Genomic DNA, 21,424 nt, shown 5'->3' with positions numbered 1-21,424 from the left:
AGTCATGCAGTTCAAAACAAATGAGTCATCTTCTCCCTTTAGGTTTGGCATCAAGTGAGAACTATCAATGTTCTCCCCTCAATTCTCCCAAGGCTCTGCCCATTGATTAGCCAGAACATTCTGACTGTATAACTATAAGATGACACTTACAGATAGAAAAAAAAACAACCTTTAGACTGGATATGTGCAGGGAAAAAGGCTCTAAATAATGTTTAGTTAGCATATAGCAAATGTTTGGGACATTTTAAACTGGTATTTTTCAAATGATGGAAGATTAATTTTATTTTTCAAAATGAGTTAAGCAGAAATGAACAGAAAATCTTATAGGGACATAAGAAATTATTTACATTTTGGTTACTCAACTAATTTTTTCCAAGATAAAAGCATCCGAAAAATCAACATTTTGTATTAAGAGGTTGAGTCCTAAAGGGAAGGTAGGACATCTGCTTGTGGATATCTTATTGTAAGGTTTACCTTAATTAACATAAACTTCTGCATCAGTTCAACCCATTCTAACAAGACAATGCTAGACTGTAGTGCTCCGCAAAGGTATTTGTGGCCTGTGTAAGGATTCCTCACTGCAAAGAAAGAAAAGGTAAAGTTAGTTGCTTAGCATAAACATTTCACATCTAATTTAACACAGCCTTTGCAATTCTGAAAGTGCCAGATATGAAAAGGGACTCTGAAAAGTCAAGTTTTCAAACTACATACAACCCTTAGATTTTGGGCTCCTAGGAATGTCTTAAGAGTTTGGAAAACACAGCATTTAGTAGGGGAGATCACAAACATCATAATAAAACCATATTTTATATACCCAGCTGGTTTTAATACAACTGACTGAAGGTTTTTGACTGATAAACAGGACTTAATACTTTAGGGCTGCCTACAGGATAGGTATAGCACGGACAGTGACAGTCAAAGCTTCCCATTTCAGAATGTTGGTGTGCCCCAACTATTTTTTAATTATCTTGAGGAACCTCCTCTAGTGTTAAGACTTTGAAGAAAGGTGCCAATTATAATGGCTGTTCTTATGACAGTGACACTTCTCCAACATGAACTGAACAGAGGCCAGCAATCATTTAACAATTTACCAGTCATTACCAACTGAGAGTCGCTCAGTAGCCTTTCAGTCATTAGTGTTCTAAACCAGGTTCCAGCAAGTGATCAGAAATGAAAGGCTCCCTATATCCACTGTCGATTCTTTGAGCTATCCCGTTTCCCAGGAAGCTGAATTTTAATCACAAAGTTGGCCTAAAAATGTAACACTCAGTATATTTTGCACCAGTACCTAAAATTCAATTAACACATTACTTAATCTTACACCTTGACTGAAATGAAATAGGAAGGATATCAGTCATCACAGTTTTCATTAAAACTGCTCTTCTTATAGCTTTTATCACTAATTATTTAAAAAAAATCTTTATTTAAAAAGAGAACAAGAAGGTGGACTGCTAGGCGCTGAAAAGTCAGGAAATGGAATAAATTGTGTGCACTGCCTGAACTCTGCAAATTCATTACATTACAGACTAATTACATTATCACATTATTAAATCATCAACCATATGATTAGAGCTGTACAAGACATAAAATGATACAGTCTCTGTCCCAAAGAACGTACAATCTAAGGGTCTAAGCTAACTGATGTGATCTTGGGCTAGATTTACAAAGGCATTTAGGGGCCCAAAGACACAGAAAGGTGCCCACTGCAGTTTACAGAACTGCCTGACGCTCACTGACTTTTAACGTGGCTAAATGGATGAAATCCACTAGGACCACCCTCCTCTCTTGAAATTCCACTAGGCGCCGATTTGCATCTTTAGGCACCTAAAAATACCATTATAAATCTGGTCCCTTGTGCAACATCTCAGTTAACCCCATCTGTCAAGTGAGGACAAGGATACTTGCCTGTTAAAGTAAGGTTCAGCTCAGTAATGCGAACTGTACTAACACCAGTATGTGGAAAAGATGAGATTAGAATTCAGTCTCTTTTGGACTGCCACTTCAGTGCTGCTTCCGCTAGGCCAAAGGGTACAACACCCGTGTCCCATCACAGGATCTGTTCCTACCACATGGGAGGGTCTCTAGGGTCTAGTAATTTTTAGACGTTCATTAATCCATTTGGTGGTGATAAAGCTCTTTGAGCGCTGCAGAAAGCAGCAAAGCCCCATGCTAGCTATCTACTGCGTGGTGCATGCACCCTTCTGACAAACTAGAGAGGGTTAACATGGCCACCACATGATTACAGTGCAGCAGGCTAGCGCCTTCTCTGTTCAGCACTGGAAGAGAAATCTTGTAAAATCTATCAGGCTGAAAGTTACATTTATATTCATGAAGAGCCTATAGAGTTTCATATCTACTCTGATTTTTTTCCCTACTATTCTTCTGCCAGCAGGTCAGAAACTACACCTTTCAGCGGTTCAGTATATTGTTTTTTAACATTATATTGAGGCCTCAATCAGGTCAAGGCCCCTTCATGCTAAGCACTGTACAAACACAGTAAATGACGGTCCCTACCCTAAAGAGTTTACAATCTAAACGACAAGATGTAACAGGTAGATGAGAGAAACAAGTGATTACTTATGTCAGAGAAATTGAAAATGTTTCACCCTGTGTTCTATACAACAGGGACCTACGTGCTGCAGTTAGTGATTCAAGAAGACCCCACTCTACCGCCACACACTACAGCTTGCGTGGAGATCTCATGCAGCAAATAATTTTCCTGCCTTTTATGCACATTTATTGAACAGTAACTTTTCACTGTTTGGATCTCTCTTATACTGCAGTGTTGACTCAGTGGTTGGTCCACTGGACCCTTACTGTATTTTTGTATGGTACTATTTTTAGAGAACCAATGCCGCCCTCATAGATCTTTCTAGCACCCCAAGAGAATTTAAAACAAATCCCCACGGTATCGGTCAATAATAACATGAACTGCAGTGGGCTCACAATGGCCAGTATTAGAAATCATGGTCCATGGCCTGATGGTTCCTGTATGTCACTCCCCCGGAGAGACTGAGGTTTCTCAAGAAACCGGACATGCATTCTGCTGTTCTGAATTTGTTGTGAAATGTGAATAATTATGAGGGGGAAAAGAGGAAGTTTTCACTTCCTATAAATGTGAGGGCTAATATGGTTGAGTTTACTACCTGTAGATGTCTACAGCTTATTTCTGATGACAAGAGAAACGTGACAGCCTGATAAACATTCTTCTCTCCTTTGTTCCTCCCCAGGTAGTGACTCGTTACAAATATCTCAACACTGTAGCCATTTATTCCTCTTACTGACATTTCCACTGTACCACTTTACTTACCAACGCAACACTTCTGACACCATTTGGTTTCTGGAATTTTTGTAGACACTGCAAACTTCCTAAAGGATATAAATACAGAATTATTAATTCAATAAAACAGACTGGATCAATCTGCTTCTTATAAGGACTTTTAATAAGGGAATGATATTCACCGAAAAAAACTAAAGTAAGAGAACTATTGTACTTCACTGTACATTTATCTTCCTCAAAACAGTATGTTTGGCACCTAGAAATACATTAGGTGGGGCTTCCCCATTAAGGTTCAGATCTAATTCAATTTGATTTACAGCAAGCAGACCTACTAACAACTGCCCCCCAGAATATTTTACTCAAATACACCTCCACCCCGAGATAACGCTGTCCTCGGGAGCCAAAAAATCTTACCGCGTTATGTGAAACCGCGTTATATCGAACGTGCTTTGATCCACCGGAGTGTGCAGCCCCACCTCCCCTGGAGCATTGCTTTACCACGTTATATCCGAATTGATATTATATCGCGTCGCGTTATATCGAGGTAGAGGCGTAGTTGTAAAGGCACAGCAAGAACTGGTTTTCCTAAACAGGAACTCTCTCAGCAGTATTTTGTATGGCTACGTGGGGGGGGAAGACTGCTTTTGTCAAGGCCAGAGAAAATTATGTTACAGTGATAGAGAAGTAAGATGATGAGAGCCTGGACAAGAGTTTAAGCTGTATGGATGTTAGGAAACATTTAGAAAGAATTAGCAAGATTTAGACACAGCCAGGATGTGAGGATCTGGAGAGAGAGAGCAGAACTAAAGATGATGCCCAGGTTATGAGCCTGAGAGACAAACAGGATGTTGGTGTTGTCCACAGTGCTTGAGAAAGAAGGGATGAGAGAGGATGTAAGGGGAAAATTCAGGCCATGTTGAACGTAAGCTGATGGCTGGGTATCCTCATTGAGATATTAAAGACAAGCTGAGATTTTAGTTTGGACAGAAGGAGACAGGTCCATAGTAGAGAGAGAAATCTGTTAATCATTCACATAGAAATGGTAGTTCAATTTGTGTTTGCAGAGGAGATTACCCACAGACAAGCTGTGGAAGGAGAAGAGAAGGAGACCAAAGAGCATAGGTGCCGACTTCCCCTCTTTCTGTGGGTGGTCGACCCTCCGCTCTGCCCCCGGTCCCGCCCCCACTCCACCCCTTCCATGAGGCCCTGCCCCGACCCACCTCTTCCCACCCCTTCCCCATCCCCATTCCAACCCCTTCCCCAAAATCCCCGCCCAACTCTGCCCCCTCCCTGCCCCTATTCCAACTCCTTCCCCAAATCCCCACCGCAGCCCCGTCTCCTCCTGAGTGTGCTATGTTCCTACTTCTCGCCTCCCCCCCCCCCCCCCCCAAGCATGCAAACAGCTGTTTGGCAGCGGCCGGGCGGGAAGTGCTGGGAGGTAGGCAGAGGAGCAGGGACCCAGCATGCTCAGGGGAAGAGGAGGTGGGGCGGGGGGTGAAGCTTGGCTGCCAGTGGGTGCAGAGCCTATGCCAAAGAGGGAGCCCTGCGGAACCACCATAGAAGGGGGGGGGGGAAATTAGGAGGATCCTTAGAATGACTCACTGAAGGAGCAATTAGAGATAGGAGGACAAGCAAGAAAGGACTGAGTTAAGAAAGTCAACAGAGGATAAGATAATCAATAAGCATGTGATTGAGAGTTCCAAAGGTGACTGACAAGTTGAGAAGGAGAATGGAGTACTTGTTCCAAGTTGTTCCAGGAAAATGTTTATTAGAGACATTGTCAAGGACTGCTTCAGTGGAGTTCACATGGCAGAAACAGACTGAAGATCATGACTTCCATAGATTGTAGGGCTCTGCTACCAAATGCTGTGTCAACTAAGTCCCAAATCAAGCACAATGTTTTGCAAATTTATGTACTGACGCTCATGTAGCTGCTTTGAATTTTTCTTTGCTTTCCATTTTTTCTGCTGGTGCATGAACTTTTCTCTGAAGAGAATTCTGCTTTAATTGTACATTAATTTTTATATTGCGCTCATCCATCATGGTATTCAAGAACTTCTTGAAGAACATGCTTTGAGGTCTGGTGGAAAGAATTTATCTTGCTATTTATATACTTTAGATATGCATCTAGTAATCCTCCTGGCTACTGTGTCCTTCTGATGCCTGTCACACAAAGAGAAGAAGGCAGCAGAGAGAAATGTGGAATATGTAAATGATTCTGTCCTGCCAATATATGTTTTGCTCGCCCTTCTTTGCATGTTCAGGTTGTTTAACATTTTCCTTGGGATGTGATAGGACTTGGCAGGAAGTCTCCTGGCCCTCTGGAGTGTATATGAGATGTCATCCCAGGCTTGATGTATTTTGGAATTTTCATAGGAACCCCGACCTTGTGAAATTTACAGTATTGGTCCTCTGCTGATTGTGTCCCCAATTCACAGAATCTGCCGGCCAAAGTTACAGATGAGGCTAGGAACAGACAAACTGCATAGGGATATAGAGTGTAATGGTTTGAAAGATGGCTGTGCTAGATCTTGTAAGACCATATTTCGATTCCAAGGCGATCACAGTGACTGGTGGGTGTAACACAGCCATGCATGCTGATGACTGCACCGAAGCCTTTCCTGCATCATATAATGAATAAAGAAAGCTATGGCTGTTGATTGTACCTCAAGGTAGGTAAGAATCAGGCCCACTGATATGGTTGTTCTTTAGGAAGTTATGTATTGTGAAGTGTTCTGGTGATTCATTCTGCCTTCTATGCACTGAATGTTGACTCCACACTGAATCCTCAGGTTTCTTACTGTTACCATTTCTCTCTGATGCTAGCAACATTATTACATGTCCAGAACACTTCTATTTTCAAGTATTTTCTTTGGAGCAGCAAGGGTACTATGGCTCATGGAGGACAAAATAGTCCTATAGCCCCTGCTATAGCAGATTTGGTGCAATCAGCAAGTTATCTGGTTTTGAGTCTGACGCCCAGACTATTTTTAAGAACCTGTCTCCTACGGCTTGGGTAGCAACAAATATAGTATTACTTCTGATCTCGCATATTTTGTAGGATCCTTGGTGATAAATATATTTGGTGGGATTGCATACAGAATTTGCTGTGGACACACCTTGGATAATACGTTCATAGCCTCCAGAGCCCCATGTTCTCATTCTGAATAAATATTTCTCTACCCTCATTCTTTGAGCTGATAGGAACAGTTTATTTTAGGCTTCCATCTCTCCTCTGGTTCTTAGATAAATATGCGTGAGCCTAATCCTGGGATTTGGTTTACAACAGAGACAACCAGAACTTCCCTCAAGGAACAAGCAGTCTGACTTGTGCTCAGTAACTCAAGAATAATTCAAGTGAAGTAAAATGGAATTAGATCAGTATAAACCTGGTGAGAGATCAGATTCAAACCCAGTCTATCCTGAGAAGAAAGTGAAATGTGTACAATTCGAATTTTCCTTTCAGAGTGTATATTCTCATCTTGATTCATGTGAATTTAAGTGCCTGAACTCTAATTAAGGCTAGCAGAAGTTATTCATGGAGATGAGACTATACGTTCCAAAACCTCCAAATTATTAGGGGTCCCCATTCAGGAGAGGGTCCTGGATTCTCAGAAACAAGATCTACAGAATATTGCTAATACATTTGATTAATATATATTTACCTGGGGAGTATTCTGTCAGGAAGCTTGTGTGTTGGAATAGATACAGGCAACTTTTGCATTTGCCTTGCATAATCAAAGAGCCCTGGTAAATTATGGGAATAAAGCTGAGAAGCTTTACCTGGAAATTAAAAAACAGAATAAAGCTTAATGCACAAAAGTTACGATTCTCAAGCATTTACATTAAAAATAGCAGAAAGACTTACCAGATATTGATAATAAGCAATTGTTCATTACATACAACCACGTACATCTTCGGGGAAATAGCTGATAAAGAAAAAAAAATTTACTGAACACAAAATGTGCAGTACAATAAATCAATTTATAAGTTAGTATCTGGATAGGCAATACAACATAATTAACATTGCTATGATTTCTGTAGTAGAAATTGGCCTTAGATAAGTTAAACATAGTATTTTCACTGATTTTAGAGTTAATGCACAGGATAAAGTCATAATACATACAAACTTTATATTTTACACACACACAAATGTATAGTATATGCATACTTTCCCCTGACCCGGGTTTTATCCTAGAAGAGTAGACAGATTCTTCTCAGGGTATTTTCATAGAATATCAGGGTTGGAAGGGACCTTAGGAGGTCATCTAGTCCAACCCCCTGCTCAAAGCAGGACCAATTCCCAACTAAATCATCTCAGCCAGGGCTTTGTCAAGCTGGGCCTTAAAAACCTCCAAGGAAGGAGATTCCACCACCTCCCTAGGTAACCCATTCCAGTGCTTCACCCCCTCCCAGTGAAAAAGTTTTTCCTAATATCCAACATAAACCTCCCCAACTGCAACTTGAGACCATTACTCCTTGTTCTGTCATCAGGTACCACTAAGAACAGTCTAGATCCATCCTCTTTGGAACCCCCTTTCAGGTAGTTGAAAGCAGCTATCAAATCCCCCCTCATTCTTCTCTTCTGCAGATTAAACAATCCCAGTTCCCTCAACGTCTCCTCATAAGTCATGTGCTCCAGCCCCCTAATCATTTTTGTTGCCCTCCACTGGACTCTTTCCAATTTTTCCACATCCTTCTTGTAGTGTGGGGCCCAAAACTGGACACAGTACTCCAGATGAGGCCTCACCAATGTCGAATAGAGGGGAATGATCACGTCCCTCGATCTGCTGGCAATGCCCCTACTTATACAGCCCAAAATGCCGTTAGCCTTCTTGGCAACAAGGGCACACTGTTGACTCATATCCAGCTTCTCGTCCACTGTAACCCCTAGGTCCTTTTCTGCAGAACTGCTTCCTAGCCATTCGAACCCTAGTCTGTAACAGTGCATGGGATTCTTCCGTCCTAAGTGCAGGACTCTGCACTTGTCCTTGTTGAACCTCATCAGTTTTCTTTTGGCCCAATCCTCTAATTTGTCTAATTTTAAATAAGGCTCTCTATTAACTCCTGGAAAGTTATATATTTCTGATCTCTGTTTTGTCCATTGGAGTTAATGGCAAAGTATAATCAGAGAGGTTAGCTTCTCTTTATCTTTGCCTCAAATTTCTAGTCAGTAAGGCATATGAAAGATCAGCTTTACTTTAATTCAGTTCACAAGTAGTTTTATTAATTTTCTATAATTGTGTAAGTATATTCTCCATTGTGACTCTGTGCTTGGCTTTAAGTGTTAGACCAACACTGGGTTGTAGGTAGTATAGAAACCAAATGAAACAATTTACACCTGAAAAACTATCAGCCTGAAAGGTGAAAGTCTGACAAGGTTATAAGTAACTGAAAGCGACTCTTTAGCACTGAAACAGGTAACCTTAAGTGCAGCTGCAGCATGTATAGATGCATTAAAGCAAAGGAGATATTACGTTATGCAGCACTAGCCTTAATTGCTGAAAAATGACAAGGACTTTATTTTCAAAATTCAAAAACAAACATACCTGTTCCATTGATGTTTCATGAAGTTCATTGAGATTCAGGGTGTAAATACCTTCCTCTGCACCAAATATCAAGTATTGATCTGTAAAGGGAGAGAGAAATTAAAATTAACAAATCTGGAGTTAAGGAAAGTGAAAATAATATGAACATGGAGCTGGTTTAGCAAAGCAGTGTTTCACTATCGTTAACAGAGGCACTCACATTCAATCTACTTTGTTTAAATTTCCTTAGATCAGGAAATAGTAGGAAGTAGCAGTAGCTTAAATTTAAAAAAACAAAACAAGAAGCAGAGGGATTCCTCTTATTTTAGTTCAAAATACTGGCCATAAGAATTACTGCTGGAAGAACCTATATGAACAATATAGTTTATTTAAGTTCTGCTATAAAGATGAAAGAAGAACAGGAGGACTTGTGGCACCTTAGAGACTAACAAATTTATTAGAGCATAAGCTTTCGTGGACTACAGCCCACTTCTTCGGATGCATATAGAATGGAACATATATTGAGGAGATATATATACACACATACAGAGAGCATAAACAGGTGGGAGTTGTCTTACCACCTCTGAGAGGCCAATTAATTAAGAGAAAACAAACTTTTGAAGTGATAATCAAGCTAGCTCAGTACAGACAGTTAGATAACAAGTGTGAGCATACTTACAAGGGGAGATAGATTCAATGTTTGTAATGGCTCAGCCATTCCCAGTCCTTATTTAAACCGGAGTTGATTGTGTCTAGTTTGCATATCAATTCTAGCTCAGCAGTTTCTCGTTGGAGTCTGTTTTTGAAGTTTTTCTGTTGTAATATAGCCACCCGCAGGTCTGTCACTGAATGACCAGACAGGTTAAAGTGTTCTCCCACTGGTTTTTGAGTATTTTGATTCCTGATGTCAGATTTGTGTCCATTAATTCTTTTGCGTAGAGACTGTCCAGTTTGGCCAATGTACATGGCAGAGGGGCATTGCTGGCACATGATGGCATATATCACATTGGTAGATGTGCAGGTGAACGAGCCCCTGATGGTATGGCTGATGTGATTAGGTCCTATGATGTACCCCGATGCCAACTCTGTCCACATATCTATTCCAGTGACATCATCATAGGACCTAATCACATCAGCCATACCATCAGGGGCTCGTTCACCTGCACATCTACCAATGTGATATATGCCATCATGTGCCAGCAATGCCCCTCTGCCATGTACATTGGCCAAACTGGACAGTCTCTACGCAAAAGAATTAATGGACACAAATCTGACATCAGGAATCAAAATACTCAAAAACCAGTGGGAGAACACTTTAACCTGTCTGGTCATTCAGTGACAGACCTGCGGGTGGCTATATTACAACAGAAAAACTTCAAAAACAGACTCCAACGAGAAACTGCTGAGCTAGAATTGATATGCAAACTAGACACAATCAACTCCGGTTTAAATAAGGACTGGGAATGGCTGAGCCATTACAAACATTGAATCTATCTCCCCTTGTAAGTATGCTCACACTTGTTATCTAACTGTCTGTACTGAGCTAGCTTGATTATCACTTCAAAAGTTTGTTTTCTCTTAATTAATTGGCCTCTCAGAGGTGGTAAGACAACTCCCACCTGTTTATGCTCTCTGTATGTGTGTATATATATCTCCTCAATATATGTTCCATTCTATATGCATCCGAAGAAGTGGGCTGTAGTCCACGAAAGCTTATGCTCTAATAAATTTGTTAGTCTCTAAGGTGCCACAAGTCCTCCTGTTCTTTTTGCGGATACAGACTAACACGGCTGCTACTCTGAAACTTTTTATAAAGATGAAGTTTAACTCACATTAATATACATTACTTAACAGTTCTATAAGTCTTTCTGCAGGACCCATAACCATTTCATAGGGTGTTTATCAATGATGGTACTGACTGACATGTTAGAGCAGCTCTTCTTTGGGGGCCCCATCGGCTTCTGCAAAATTTAAGATAATTCCACATCTATCCCTCGTGGTTACAAAGGTAACCTTCTGAATGTTGGCCACCACTGCATTCTCCTTCTGAGTTTCCAAAGAGTTTCCAAGAGAGTTAAAACCATTGTTTGCTGAGAAGTTAGAATTGTCTCATCTAAATGAGGTGTCAACTTCCAAGACTGATTTTGATCACTTAAATTTCAGAAAAGTATTTTGTTGCTGGTCATTTTAGTACTAGCAGCTTGCTAAAATTTCAGGCAAAACTTGAGTCTCATATCACCAATTTGCCCCTCCCCTATAGTCTGACTCCTGTAGCATAGATCACTTCATCCTACACTGAAATATATTTACCTATGATGGTAATGGTGGCAGCCTCTCTCTCTGCCCACAACAGATCTGAGAAGTTAAGTGAACAATAATATAGCCAATGAAACTACAGGGGGAACTGAGGAAGTCAGGATGTGGCTGTTTGACCAGGACACTAGGGGTAACAGCATTATCTCCAAACCTGGGATTTTTGATTCCCAGAAGCAGAGTGTGTTTTACACCTCAACCAAAAAGGAGAATACATGTACCTCACTTTCATCTGTATGGTAAACTTATTTTATGGAACTAAAAAGCTGCAATCTACATCACAGACCTAAAAGTAAAGGGAATTTACTTTTTTTTTTTAAATCAATGGTTGATTTGAGTTTAAGCAATCCAATAAAGAGAAAATTCCTATATACACAAGTGACACTTTTATAAAGAATTCTCTTGATATCTAAACTGAATAGATCATGTTCTTAAAACCTTCAGGAGAGAATAAATAGGATGAAAATACATAATGTACTACCTCTTGTATCTGGATTAATCCATGATGTTGCACAATGAATTTTTAATGGGCACCCATTGAAAACCTTTGAAAAGCAAGCACCCATCTGTGAAAGTAAAATATAAGCCATTTAGAACAGTGAATTTGATACTTTACATCAACAGGTATTAGGAAAAATTCTAATTATGTATTTCAAATGGCACAGTTTTTACCTTATTGAAGGGGTAAAAGAGTTAGGGACCAGTTTATTTAATTTTTTCTGTCAGAGTGATTTCATCCCCATAAAACATGCCAGAGAAAGGGAAGCTTATTTTTTTTAAATAAAGCCAGTCACAGTTTCTTTGCCTCTCATATATTTCTGAATTAACATACTTCAAGACCTGCCAGTTCTGGTAACTGATTATAACAATGTCTATTTATTGCAGCATGAGAGGAAACTGAAAAAGGCTCTGTGTGAACTATGGGAGTATGATAAAAATCCAAGTAGTCTCAAGAGTGCTCTCTTATTTCTGAAATATTTTACAAATTTGAAATGTCATCAGTTGTTGTATAAATCATTACTCACATTTTTATTTCAAGAACTTTCTTAAAACTCAATCTGTTCTGAAATGCAAATCTTAAAGGATAGGTATGGTTAATGATATTGGCTTTCAAATATTTTACTTTAAAAAAAACTGTTGTGACAACTATCTAAACCAATTGTTCAATTGGACGTTTTTTTAACAGACATAGAACTTCACTGAATATTCAAATTTGATTTTTTTTTAATACAAAAAAACATTTCTATACTATATTCAAAATTAGTTTGGCTGGTCCAATATTATATACTTACATGGACTTTAGGTGTCGGTGGAAGGCCATTACTAATTGGTTTCTAGAAAAAATATTGTAAGCTTAGATTATTCTTTTAATAGCTATACACATTTCACTAAAAACAAAATTAGTGTACAGATTAAACATTAAAATATCTTTTCTCAACAGTCAGACACAGTGCATAAGTAACTTAGTAATTGTGAGTATAACTATATTAGATGAAACTGACAAGCCAATATTTATTCATTTATCTGCATAAAAGACACGCACCAGTGGCAAACTCCATGCAAATTGTTAAACACAATAAATAGAGACATGCTGTACATTTTCAAGTTTAATACTGCATTCATTTAATGAGATGCACTAAAGAACTACAGGAATACCCCAGTTTTTATAAAAAGAACAGGAGTACTTGTGGCACCTTAGAGACTAACAAATTTATTAGAGCATACGTGGGCTACTGCCCACTTCTTCGGATGCATATAGAGTGGAACATACATTGAGGAGATACATGTTCCACTCTATATGCATCCGAAGCAGTGGGCAGTAGCCCACGAAAGCTTATGCTCTAATAAATTTGTTAGTCTCTAAGGTGCCACAAGTACTCCTGTTCTTTTTGCGGATACAGACTAACACGGCTGCTACTCTGAAGCCAGTTTTTATAGAATTTGGTATGTGAACTTGCTAACCTTCCCTGTCTGTTGATGCTGCCAACTCCCCCACCTCCTACAGAGGAATTACTGTTCTAGTGAAATTCATCTATTATGATTTCTTAATCTCAATATCCCATAATTTAACTTCTATATAATTTCTTATATAATAAAAATTTCAAATTAGAGATGTGAAAGAACACTAGAGTGTCGTCATCCATTATTACAAAGCTTATGAGCCTTAGTATTATAATTAGCTGTTCAACATTCCAAACAGTTGCTTAATGTAAACCCTGCTTTATTAAATTACGTTTCAGCATTCCACATATGGTTTATTTTATACCAAAACCATTTCATAAGCATCAAGAATACTTATTTCTTTCAGTGCAGAGATATTTCAACGGACAATTATCTCCTTTTTAAAACTGTAAGCTGCTTCAACCACAAAACTTGAAAGGGACACAGTCAGCTGTAAGTCTAGATGATTTCAAAAGATGAGTTCCAAGTAGTTTCGGGAGCTGTACTTATCTGAGTTTCCCCACCAATATTTATGGTTTTAAAATCAGATTTTAACTCTTTAAAATATGTTCTCCCCCCACCCCTTATTGTTCTGATAACTCCTCTTCTCCCTCCCCCCCCCCCAAAACCCCCCTGACTAATGGCAACATTTTACAGAAGCAGCCTGATTTTAGGGCACAAACTGAGACATCTTGAACCTGACTTTCAAAAATGTTGAACACTCATCTCCCATTAGCTTCAACTGGAGTCAGAACTGGGTACTGAGCCAGTCTGAAAATCAAGCCCAAGGTTTCAAGTTGGGATGCAGAAACTGACACCCCCAAAAATCAGTGAAAATTCTAAAAATTTTGATCTAAATGACTACACAGGAGAAATAATTAAATGGATTATTACACACCAAAAGGTGTCAAAATGCACAATGACAGCAAACTAAAAAAGTAGTATTTTTCCTCCCAGACTTCTTTCCACAAATTTCCCCTCTTCTGCTCTCCTCATCCACCATCACTCTTTCTCTTGTCTCCGACGTTTGCTTTCTCCTGGCCCTGCTCCTCGTAACTCTGCTTCTCCTATGTCTCTTCTTCCACATCCCCCATGCCTCGTCCCTTTTCTCCCATAGCAAGAGGGGAAATCTAGGAAAAGACCAAGAAGTTCCCATGCAAGGCCACTCAGCAGCTACTACGACACTGCTCACTAGCTTGGTTCCCTCCCTAGTGGCAATTTGTTGCGATAAAGGCTGCCAGTGCCGGAAAAGGACCTGGGCAGGCAAGGAAAAAAGCAGAAGCTCAGAACAACATTACAAAGGGACTAGAAAAAGGGATGGACGGCTGAGGAGTGACATTTTTACCGTCTTATTTAAGTGAGTCCATATCCCATAGTGACCATCTCTGTGTGGGTGCGGAGGAAGCTTTCAGGTGTCTTTTTCTCCCAATGACAGCACTAGGCACACACCAGTGTCAACTGCTAGGTGTTTATTTTGTGCTGGTAAACACTCTGAATACAAGCAAAGTGTTGAACAACAGACTCACTTGCTGTGAGCTGCATGGACAGAGCAGTAGAATCAATACAAGGTGGTTCCCATGGGCAAATCCTGGGTCCATTTGTCTAAAAATCCTTGGAAAACACAGAATATCTGTGACAGTTGACACTAGGCTGCTGTCGTGGCTCAAAGGGAGAGAAGGGGTCTCAGTAAGCTGGAGTCCAAACCACACAGGACTTAAGTCAAAATGAACAGTTTCCTGAAAGCAAACAGGATGCTAAGAGAACTAGGGCATACATGTCAATAATATAAAAGCTGTGCATATACAGTATTTTAATTTGAATGGTATATTTATAAACAGCTAAATACATTGTGTTACTGAGTTCTTGCTGGACATCAGTTTTGTAGTTTGTAATTTAAGATTTTATTCTGTAGGCCTGAGAGCCTCAGAAGTTCATTAATTGCCAAGGGGTAAAAATCACACGGTTATAGATAGAAGCTTTCAAAATGGAATTTGGTCCAAGTATGCCAAAATACATAAAGGCACACAACTTAAAAATCATATTGTTTAAACAAGTTTTTAAAAACATACGTGTTTTCTAACATCACTCTAGATTTTTGTCTTCACTACTGTTACCTCAAGTTATAATTCGAGTCCTGTCCATGTACAAACACCCTTAACTCAGGTGTGGTGGTGCTTTTAACTGGAGCTGGCAGGCCCACCAGGGGTATAGAATAAAGCTGGAGTTAGCAAAACTCGTCAGCTGCTAACAGAACCACTCTGCAGCATGGACAGAGATTAGCTCTACTTGCATGCTGCTAGTCCTCCAATGCCTTCCTGCCATTCCTCCCCTGGGCCCAGAAAGGGCAGACAAGTTCTTCCACAATTTGCTGGGAAACAATTAACACAGCAGCTCAGCTTACTGCTGACCAAAGAACCCTGCGAATTTCCCCGGAACAAGCAATTGCAGGGCCAGTATGGACACAGCATCTAGTGCAGGGGTAGGCAACCTGTGGCACATGTGCCGAAGGCGGCATGCGAGCTGATTTCCAGTGACACTCACACTGCCCGGATCCTGGCCACCGGTCCAGGGGGCTCTGCATTTTAATTTCATTTTAAATGAAGCTTCTTAAACATTTTAAAAACCTTATTTATTTTACATACAACAATAGTTTAGTTCTATATTATACACTTCTAGACAGAGGCCTTCTAAAAACATTAAAATGTATTACTGGCAGGCGAAACCTTAAATTAGAGTGAATAAATGAAGACTTGGCACAGCACTTCTGAAAGGTTGCTGATCCCTGATCTACTGTGTTATTTTGCACTGTGGCCACTCTCACTTGAGCTAGGCTACCTTGAGAGGAGTAAATTGAGTACTGATAAACTGAGTAAACTCTGCAGTGAAGACAAACCCTTTAAAATTTAGGACTAAAAATCTGTCAGCAACAATAAAAAACCCTCAAGAGCTCCAGCTCACCCTCCATCCTGATTTCTCACTGGTAACTCTTGCATATCTCCACATTCTCTCCCCACCTACTGTGGAATCCTTCCAGTCCCTCTTTCAGTTCCTTCTTTAACTCCATCCCCAGTAGGGCCAAGTCAACTTCCCCACCCTAAACTGCCTTCTCTGCTGGATCTGGTGCTGCCACTTCTCTTGTGCTGAGTAACTGCTGATACTGAAGTGTCACATATTATCAGTTTAGCCTCAGTAAACAGACACTTTGATTTTAACCTTTTCCCCAGAAGATCCATTTAATTTACTGTAGAAGTGGCTTGATTATATCCCTGTTAAGAACGATTCTCTCCATTGCCAAGCAGCAGTTAAACTTCAATCCAAAGCTAACTAGTCTGGGGAGAAAAATGCTATGACTGTATATGACCTTAATTGCGCAATATGAGCCTCAATAGCCCCCGCAAACTGCAGAGGATTTATGCAGATATTTCTTCTTAACTCTAACACAGTTTATATATAGCCCTAGATGTATACATTACATGTAGAAATTACTCAAGGCAATCCTTGGCACATTGATAGGAAGACAGAATTAAGGATTTGCATGTATTCAGAAACCCATATCTGCTACACTGCAATGAAATCTGCTTCCAGCAGGCAGTCTTTCAGAAAGTACAACAGAACCTTGCTAATCCACATCATTTTATAATCCACACAAAAAACTCCCCATCTCGCAGCAAAGATTTTATACGAGACTGTGTTGCAGTGAAATGTTAAATTCCTCAAATTATTATTTTTACACATTATTAAGTATCAAATGATTAAAGCCCAAATTGCAATCATCAATGTAAATTAAACTACATTTTGCGTTACATTTTCCTTGGTTTCCCAATTTTTTTGTTTTCATACCCACTAGTCAGCAAAATTCATTAATCTATCTGATCTCTCCTCATCATTAATATGAATTATTGAGGTTCTACTGTACTGTATAGACAGGACACATCACTAAGGTTTCACACAGACACACAAATCTTGAATGCACAATATTTATTACTTGTAATAAATGACAGCTCCTAGTAGCATTTAAAAATAAAATTTGTATTAATGTTGACTGCTTAAATTTAGATAAAAACTGTAGCATGATTAAACAGTTTAGCCAAAATGTTTTAAACTTGTAAGACAAAATCCATTCAACAGATATCAAAACCTGAATATATGAAACAAATCAATAATCATAGAATCATAGAAATGTAGGACTGGAAGGGACCTTGATAGGTCATCTAGTCCAGTCACCTACACTGAAGCAGGACTAAGTATTACCTAGACCATCCCTGACGTGTTTGTCTAACCTGTTCTTAAAAACCTCCCTAGGTAAATTTGTTTCAGTGCTTAACTATACTGACAGGAAGTTTTTTCTAATGTCTAACACCTAAATCTCCCTTGGTGCAATTAAAGCCCATTACTTCTTGTCCTGTCCTCAGTGGTTAAAGAGAACAATTTATCACCCTCCTCTTTATAACAACCTTTTTCCTACTTGAAGACTGTTACGTTCCCCCTCAGTCTTCTCTTCCCCAGAGTAAACAAACCCATTTTTTTCCACCTTTTCTCATAGGTCAGGTTTTCTAGCCCTTTAATTATTTTTATTGCTTTCCTCTGGTCTTTCTCCAATTTGTCCACATCTTTCCTGAAATGTGGTGCCCAGAACTGGACACAGTACTCCAGTTGAGACCTTATCAGTGCTGAGTAGAGTGGAAGAATTATTTCTCGCATTTTGCTTACAAGACTCCTGCTAATACACTGCAGAATGATGTTTGCTTTTTTTGCAACAGTATTATATTATTGATCCATATTTAGTTTGTGATCCACTATAACCCTTTGATCTTTTTCTTCAGTACTCCTTCCTAGGCAGTAATTTCCCATTTTGTATTTGTGCAATTGATTATTCCTTCCTAAGTGTAGTATTTTGCATTTGTTCTTACAGAATTTCATCCTATTTATTCAGACCATTTCTCCAGTTTGTCAAGATCCTGCTGAATTCTAAATTCTGTCTTCCAAAGTGCTTGCAACCCCTCCCAGCTTGGTATTGTCCACAAATTTTATGAGCATACTCTCTACTATGGCACTATCCAAATAATTTATGAAGATACTGAATGGAACCGGACCCAGGACACATCTCTGTGGGAACCCACTTGATGTGCCCTTCCAGCTTGATTGTGAACCATTAATAACCACTCTCTGAGAATGGTTTTCTAGCCAGTTGCGCACCCATGTTATTGGAGGTTTGTCTAGGCTACATTTCTCTAGTTTGTTTATGAGGTGGTCATGTGAAACAGTATCAAAAGCCTTACTAAAGTCGAGATACATCACATCTATTGCTCCCCCCATCCACAAGGCTTGTTACCCTGTCAAAGAAAGATATTAAGTTGGTTTGACATGATTAGTTCTTGACAAATTCATATTGCCTGTTATTACCTTGTTTTCTTCTGGGTGCTAACAAAATAGAATGTTTGATTATTTGCTCCGCTATCTTTCCGGGTTCCGAAGTTAAGCCGACTGTTCTATAATTCCCTGGTTTGTCCCTATTCCCCTTTTTATAGATAGGTACTATATTAGCCCCTTTCGGTCCTCTGGGATCTCTTCCATCCTCCACAAGTTCTCAAAGATATCTGCTAATGGCTCAGAGATCTCTTCAGCCAGTTCCTTAAGTACTCTAGGATGTATTTCATCAGGCCCTGCTGACTTGAATCTAAATAATTCTTAACCTGTTCTTTTCCTACTTTAGCCTCAGATCCTACCCCCATTTACACTGACGTTCGCTGTTAGTCGTCCCGTCACTGCTAACTTTTTTGGTGAAAACTGAAACAAAAAAGGTATTTAACACTTCTGCCACTGCTGCATTTTCTGTTATTGTCTTTCCCTCCTCATTGTGTAATGGGCCTATCCTCTCCTTGGTCTTCAATAAAAGCACGTGCAACTCAATTTAAGGAGTTAAAAAAAAAAAAAAAAAAAAAAGAGTATAAAAGTAGATTTGAAATCATTACCTACCAGTATTTCCTTTTTTTCTTTCCTTGAAAAATTAGTGTCTTTATTTTCATTTGGCTGTTGATGTGGAGATCCCTCTCTGTCACCATTAAAATGTAAAGAACTCACTCCATTACCTTCAAAAGAAACGTTTAAAGTTACAAATACATTTTCTCTACATTCAACTTATAATGTAATCGTTTACACACATGATTTTGATGGGTCAAATTCTCTGTCGGCATTAATGCCATTATCTTCAATGGAGTTACACCAGCAAAAAAATTAGCCCATTATAACAGGAAAAGGGGTTGTAATCATTTCAATCCTTTCAAGTCCCTAAACGAGGATCAATAAAACTTCTGAAGGTTTTCAGAAGAATAGCCAGCATGGATTTGTAAAGAACAAATCATGTCAAACCAATCTGATAGTTTTCTTTGATAGGATAACGAGACTTGTGGATAAGGGAGAGGCTGTGGATGTGGTATACCTAGACTTTAGTAAGGCATTTGATACGGTCTTGCATTATATTATCGATAAACTAGGTAAATACAATTTAGATGGGGCTACTATAACGTGGGTGCATAACTGGCTGGATAACCGTACTCAGAGAGTTGTTATTAATGGTTCCCAATCCTGCTGGAAAGGCATAACAAGTGGGGTTCGCAGGGGTCTGTTTTGGGACCGGTTCTGTTCAATATCTTCATTAACGACTTAGATATTGGCATAGAGTCAGATCAGGCCTTAAATTCCATATCAAACACCAGAGAAATGCTTACAAACCAATAGGCAGGAAGCACAATTAACTGCTATATAATTACTGAAATCAATTCATTTGTTTATCTGTGAACCTTTGAAGCCCAGTTCTACTCTCAGGTATGTCCACACAACTCCAATTGACTTAAATGGGAGCTTGCGCAGCAGAACAGAATTTGACACTTAAGTCTATGAAAACATACAATGCTGCCCACTGTTACACAGTTTCAGCATATTTCACCTTGAGTATGTTGCTTAAGGATCCAATCCTGTCCTCACTGACATCAAGAGGAATTTTGTCAATGACTACAATGGGAGGTGTATTTGGCCCAGGTAAGTTATAGTGTACATTTTTACTGCAGCTGGTTTTCCTGTACTATTTTTGCTACTTGCCCACAGAAGTACACATTACCACAGGATGAGTCATGTGTACAACTGTCTAATCCCCACACACTGCTTGGTGTCACTTGTATTACCTATAGGATTAGGCTTCGGGGGAGGCAACCGAGGAGGGGGTGGTCTAGGTGGAACTTGTGATGTTAACTTTGCTGGACTGTCTGAAACAGGGCATCTCTTGATCGTTCCTTGATTATCATCTTCAGAAGAATGACCTTCCTGTGGTATGCAGATGGATTTAGGCTGAAAAATAAATATAACGATATTAATGAATGATACAAACAAAGTAATCTATCTAGGCATTCATACCACACTCATCATGGTAATACTGTACCAGAGCTCCACGTTGTACGTATCCCATGAGTGTACTGATAAAGAAAACTGTATGCTCCATTAAGCAAAACAACGTTTACTGCAGAAAAATGCTTAGCAATAAAACAAGTTTCTTGTACTAACAGAAAACTCAAATTATTAAGTAGTGCAATGAAATCATGATTGGCCTGCTGAAACGTCACTACTCATGTCAGGTTCTGCATTCTAGGTAGTCAGGCCTGGTGGCTAGAGCAGTGGTCATAGCTGGACATAGGTTCAAGGCCAGGCCAAGGGTATCACTGATACCAGGGTCTGGGGACAGGTCAGAACTGGGGTCAGAGTCTGTGGACAAGCAAAATCATGATCACAGTTAGAAACAGACCAACAATCAAAGCCAGGCTGGAGTCAGTCTGAGGGTCAGGAGGCGGGTGCAGAACAGGGCAGGGCACAGACAAGGAGCTGGAACAAGGCTCAGGCAAGGCCAGGGCAGAAACAGGAACTGGATCAAGAGCAGGCTGGAAGCCTAGGGAGTCAGACTGCGAGGCAGCAGGCGGGTTCCTGGACAAGTAGTGCTGGTGCACAGACTAACTTGCAGCTCTGACAGGGTCATCTGTGCCTGGGGGGTCATCTGACCTGGTCCCTGCTCAGGGATAGGCTGCTGCAGCATTCTTGAGGGCTGAGTCACTGCAGGCTCTGCTTATGGGATGAATCAGTGCAGCTGAGTTGCTGCAACATGCCTGACCTATAAGAGGCGGCAGCAGGCTCTGTTGGAGGAGTGAGTCATGGCACCTATTGAGGCTTTGGGGGATCTAAAGCATAGAATCATAGAGTATCAGGGTCGGAAGGGACCTCAGGAGGTCATCTAGTCCAACCCCCTGCTCAAAGCAGGACCAATCCCCAGACAGATTTTTGCCCCAGATCCCTAAATGGCCCCCTGCAGGATTGAACT

At 39.9% G+C, this 21,424-nt stretch overlaps 1 protein-coding gene across 6 annotated transcripts in view; it reads right to left on the bottom strand.

Moving 5' to 3' along the window:
• MAP4K3 (mitogen-activated protein kinase kinase kinase kinase 3) overlaps positions 1-21,424 on the bottom strand; it is a 126,249-nt gene that overhangs the window by 21,241 nt on the left and 83,584 nt on the right. For all 6 annotated transcript variants that reach the window (XM_005311264.5, XM_005311265.5, XM_065589852.1 and 3 more), the window contains 9 exons: positions 20,244-20,406; positions 19,039-19,151; positions 12,414-12,455; positions 11,603-11,687; positions 8,830-8,909; positions 7,149-7,209; positions 6,946-7,063; positions 3,311-3,369; positions 475-578 (listed from right to left, as the gene is read on the bottom strand). In XM_005311264.5, the coding sequence (XP_005311321.1) occupies positions 475-578; positions 3,311-3,369; positions 6,946-7,063; positions 7,149-7,209; positions 8,830-8,909; positions 11,603-11,687; positions 12,414-12,455; positions 19,039-19,151; positions 20,244-20,406 (825 nt within the window). The remainder of the gene's footprint in view (positions 1-474; positions 579-3,310; positions 3,370-6,945; positions 7,064-7,148; positions 7,210-8,829; positions 8,910-11,602; positions 11,688-12,413; positions 12,456-19,038; positions 19,152-20,243; positions 20,407-21,424) is intronic.

Source organism: Chrysemys picta, chromosome 3 (assembly GCF_011386835.1).
Source record: "Chrysemys picta bellii isolate R12L10 chromosome 3, ASM1138683v2, whole genome shotgun sequence".
Taxonomy (NCBI): domain Eukaryota; kingdom Metazoa; phylum Chordata; order Testudines; family Emydidae; genus Chrysemys; species Chrysemys picta.
Note: the sequence above shows the minus strand (reverse complement) of the source record. Positions and strands in the feature narration are given on the sequence as shown.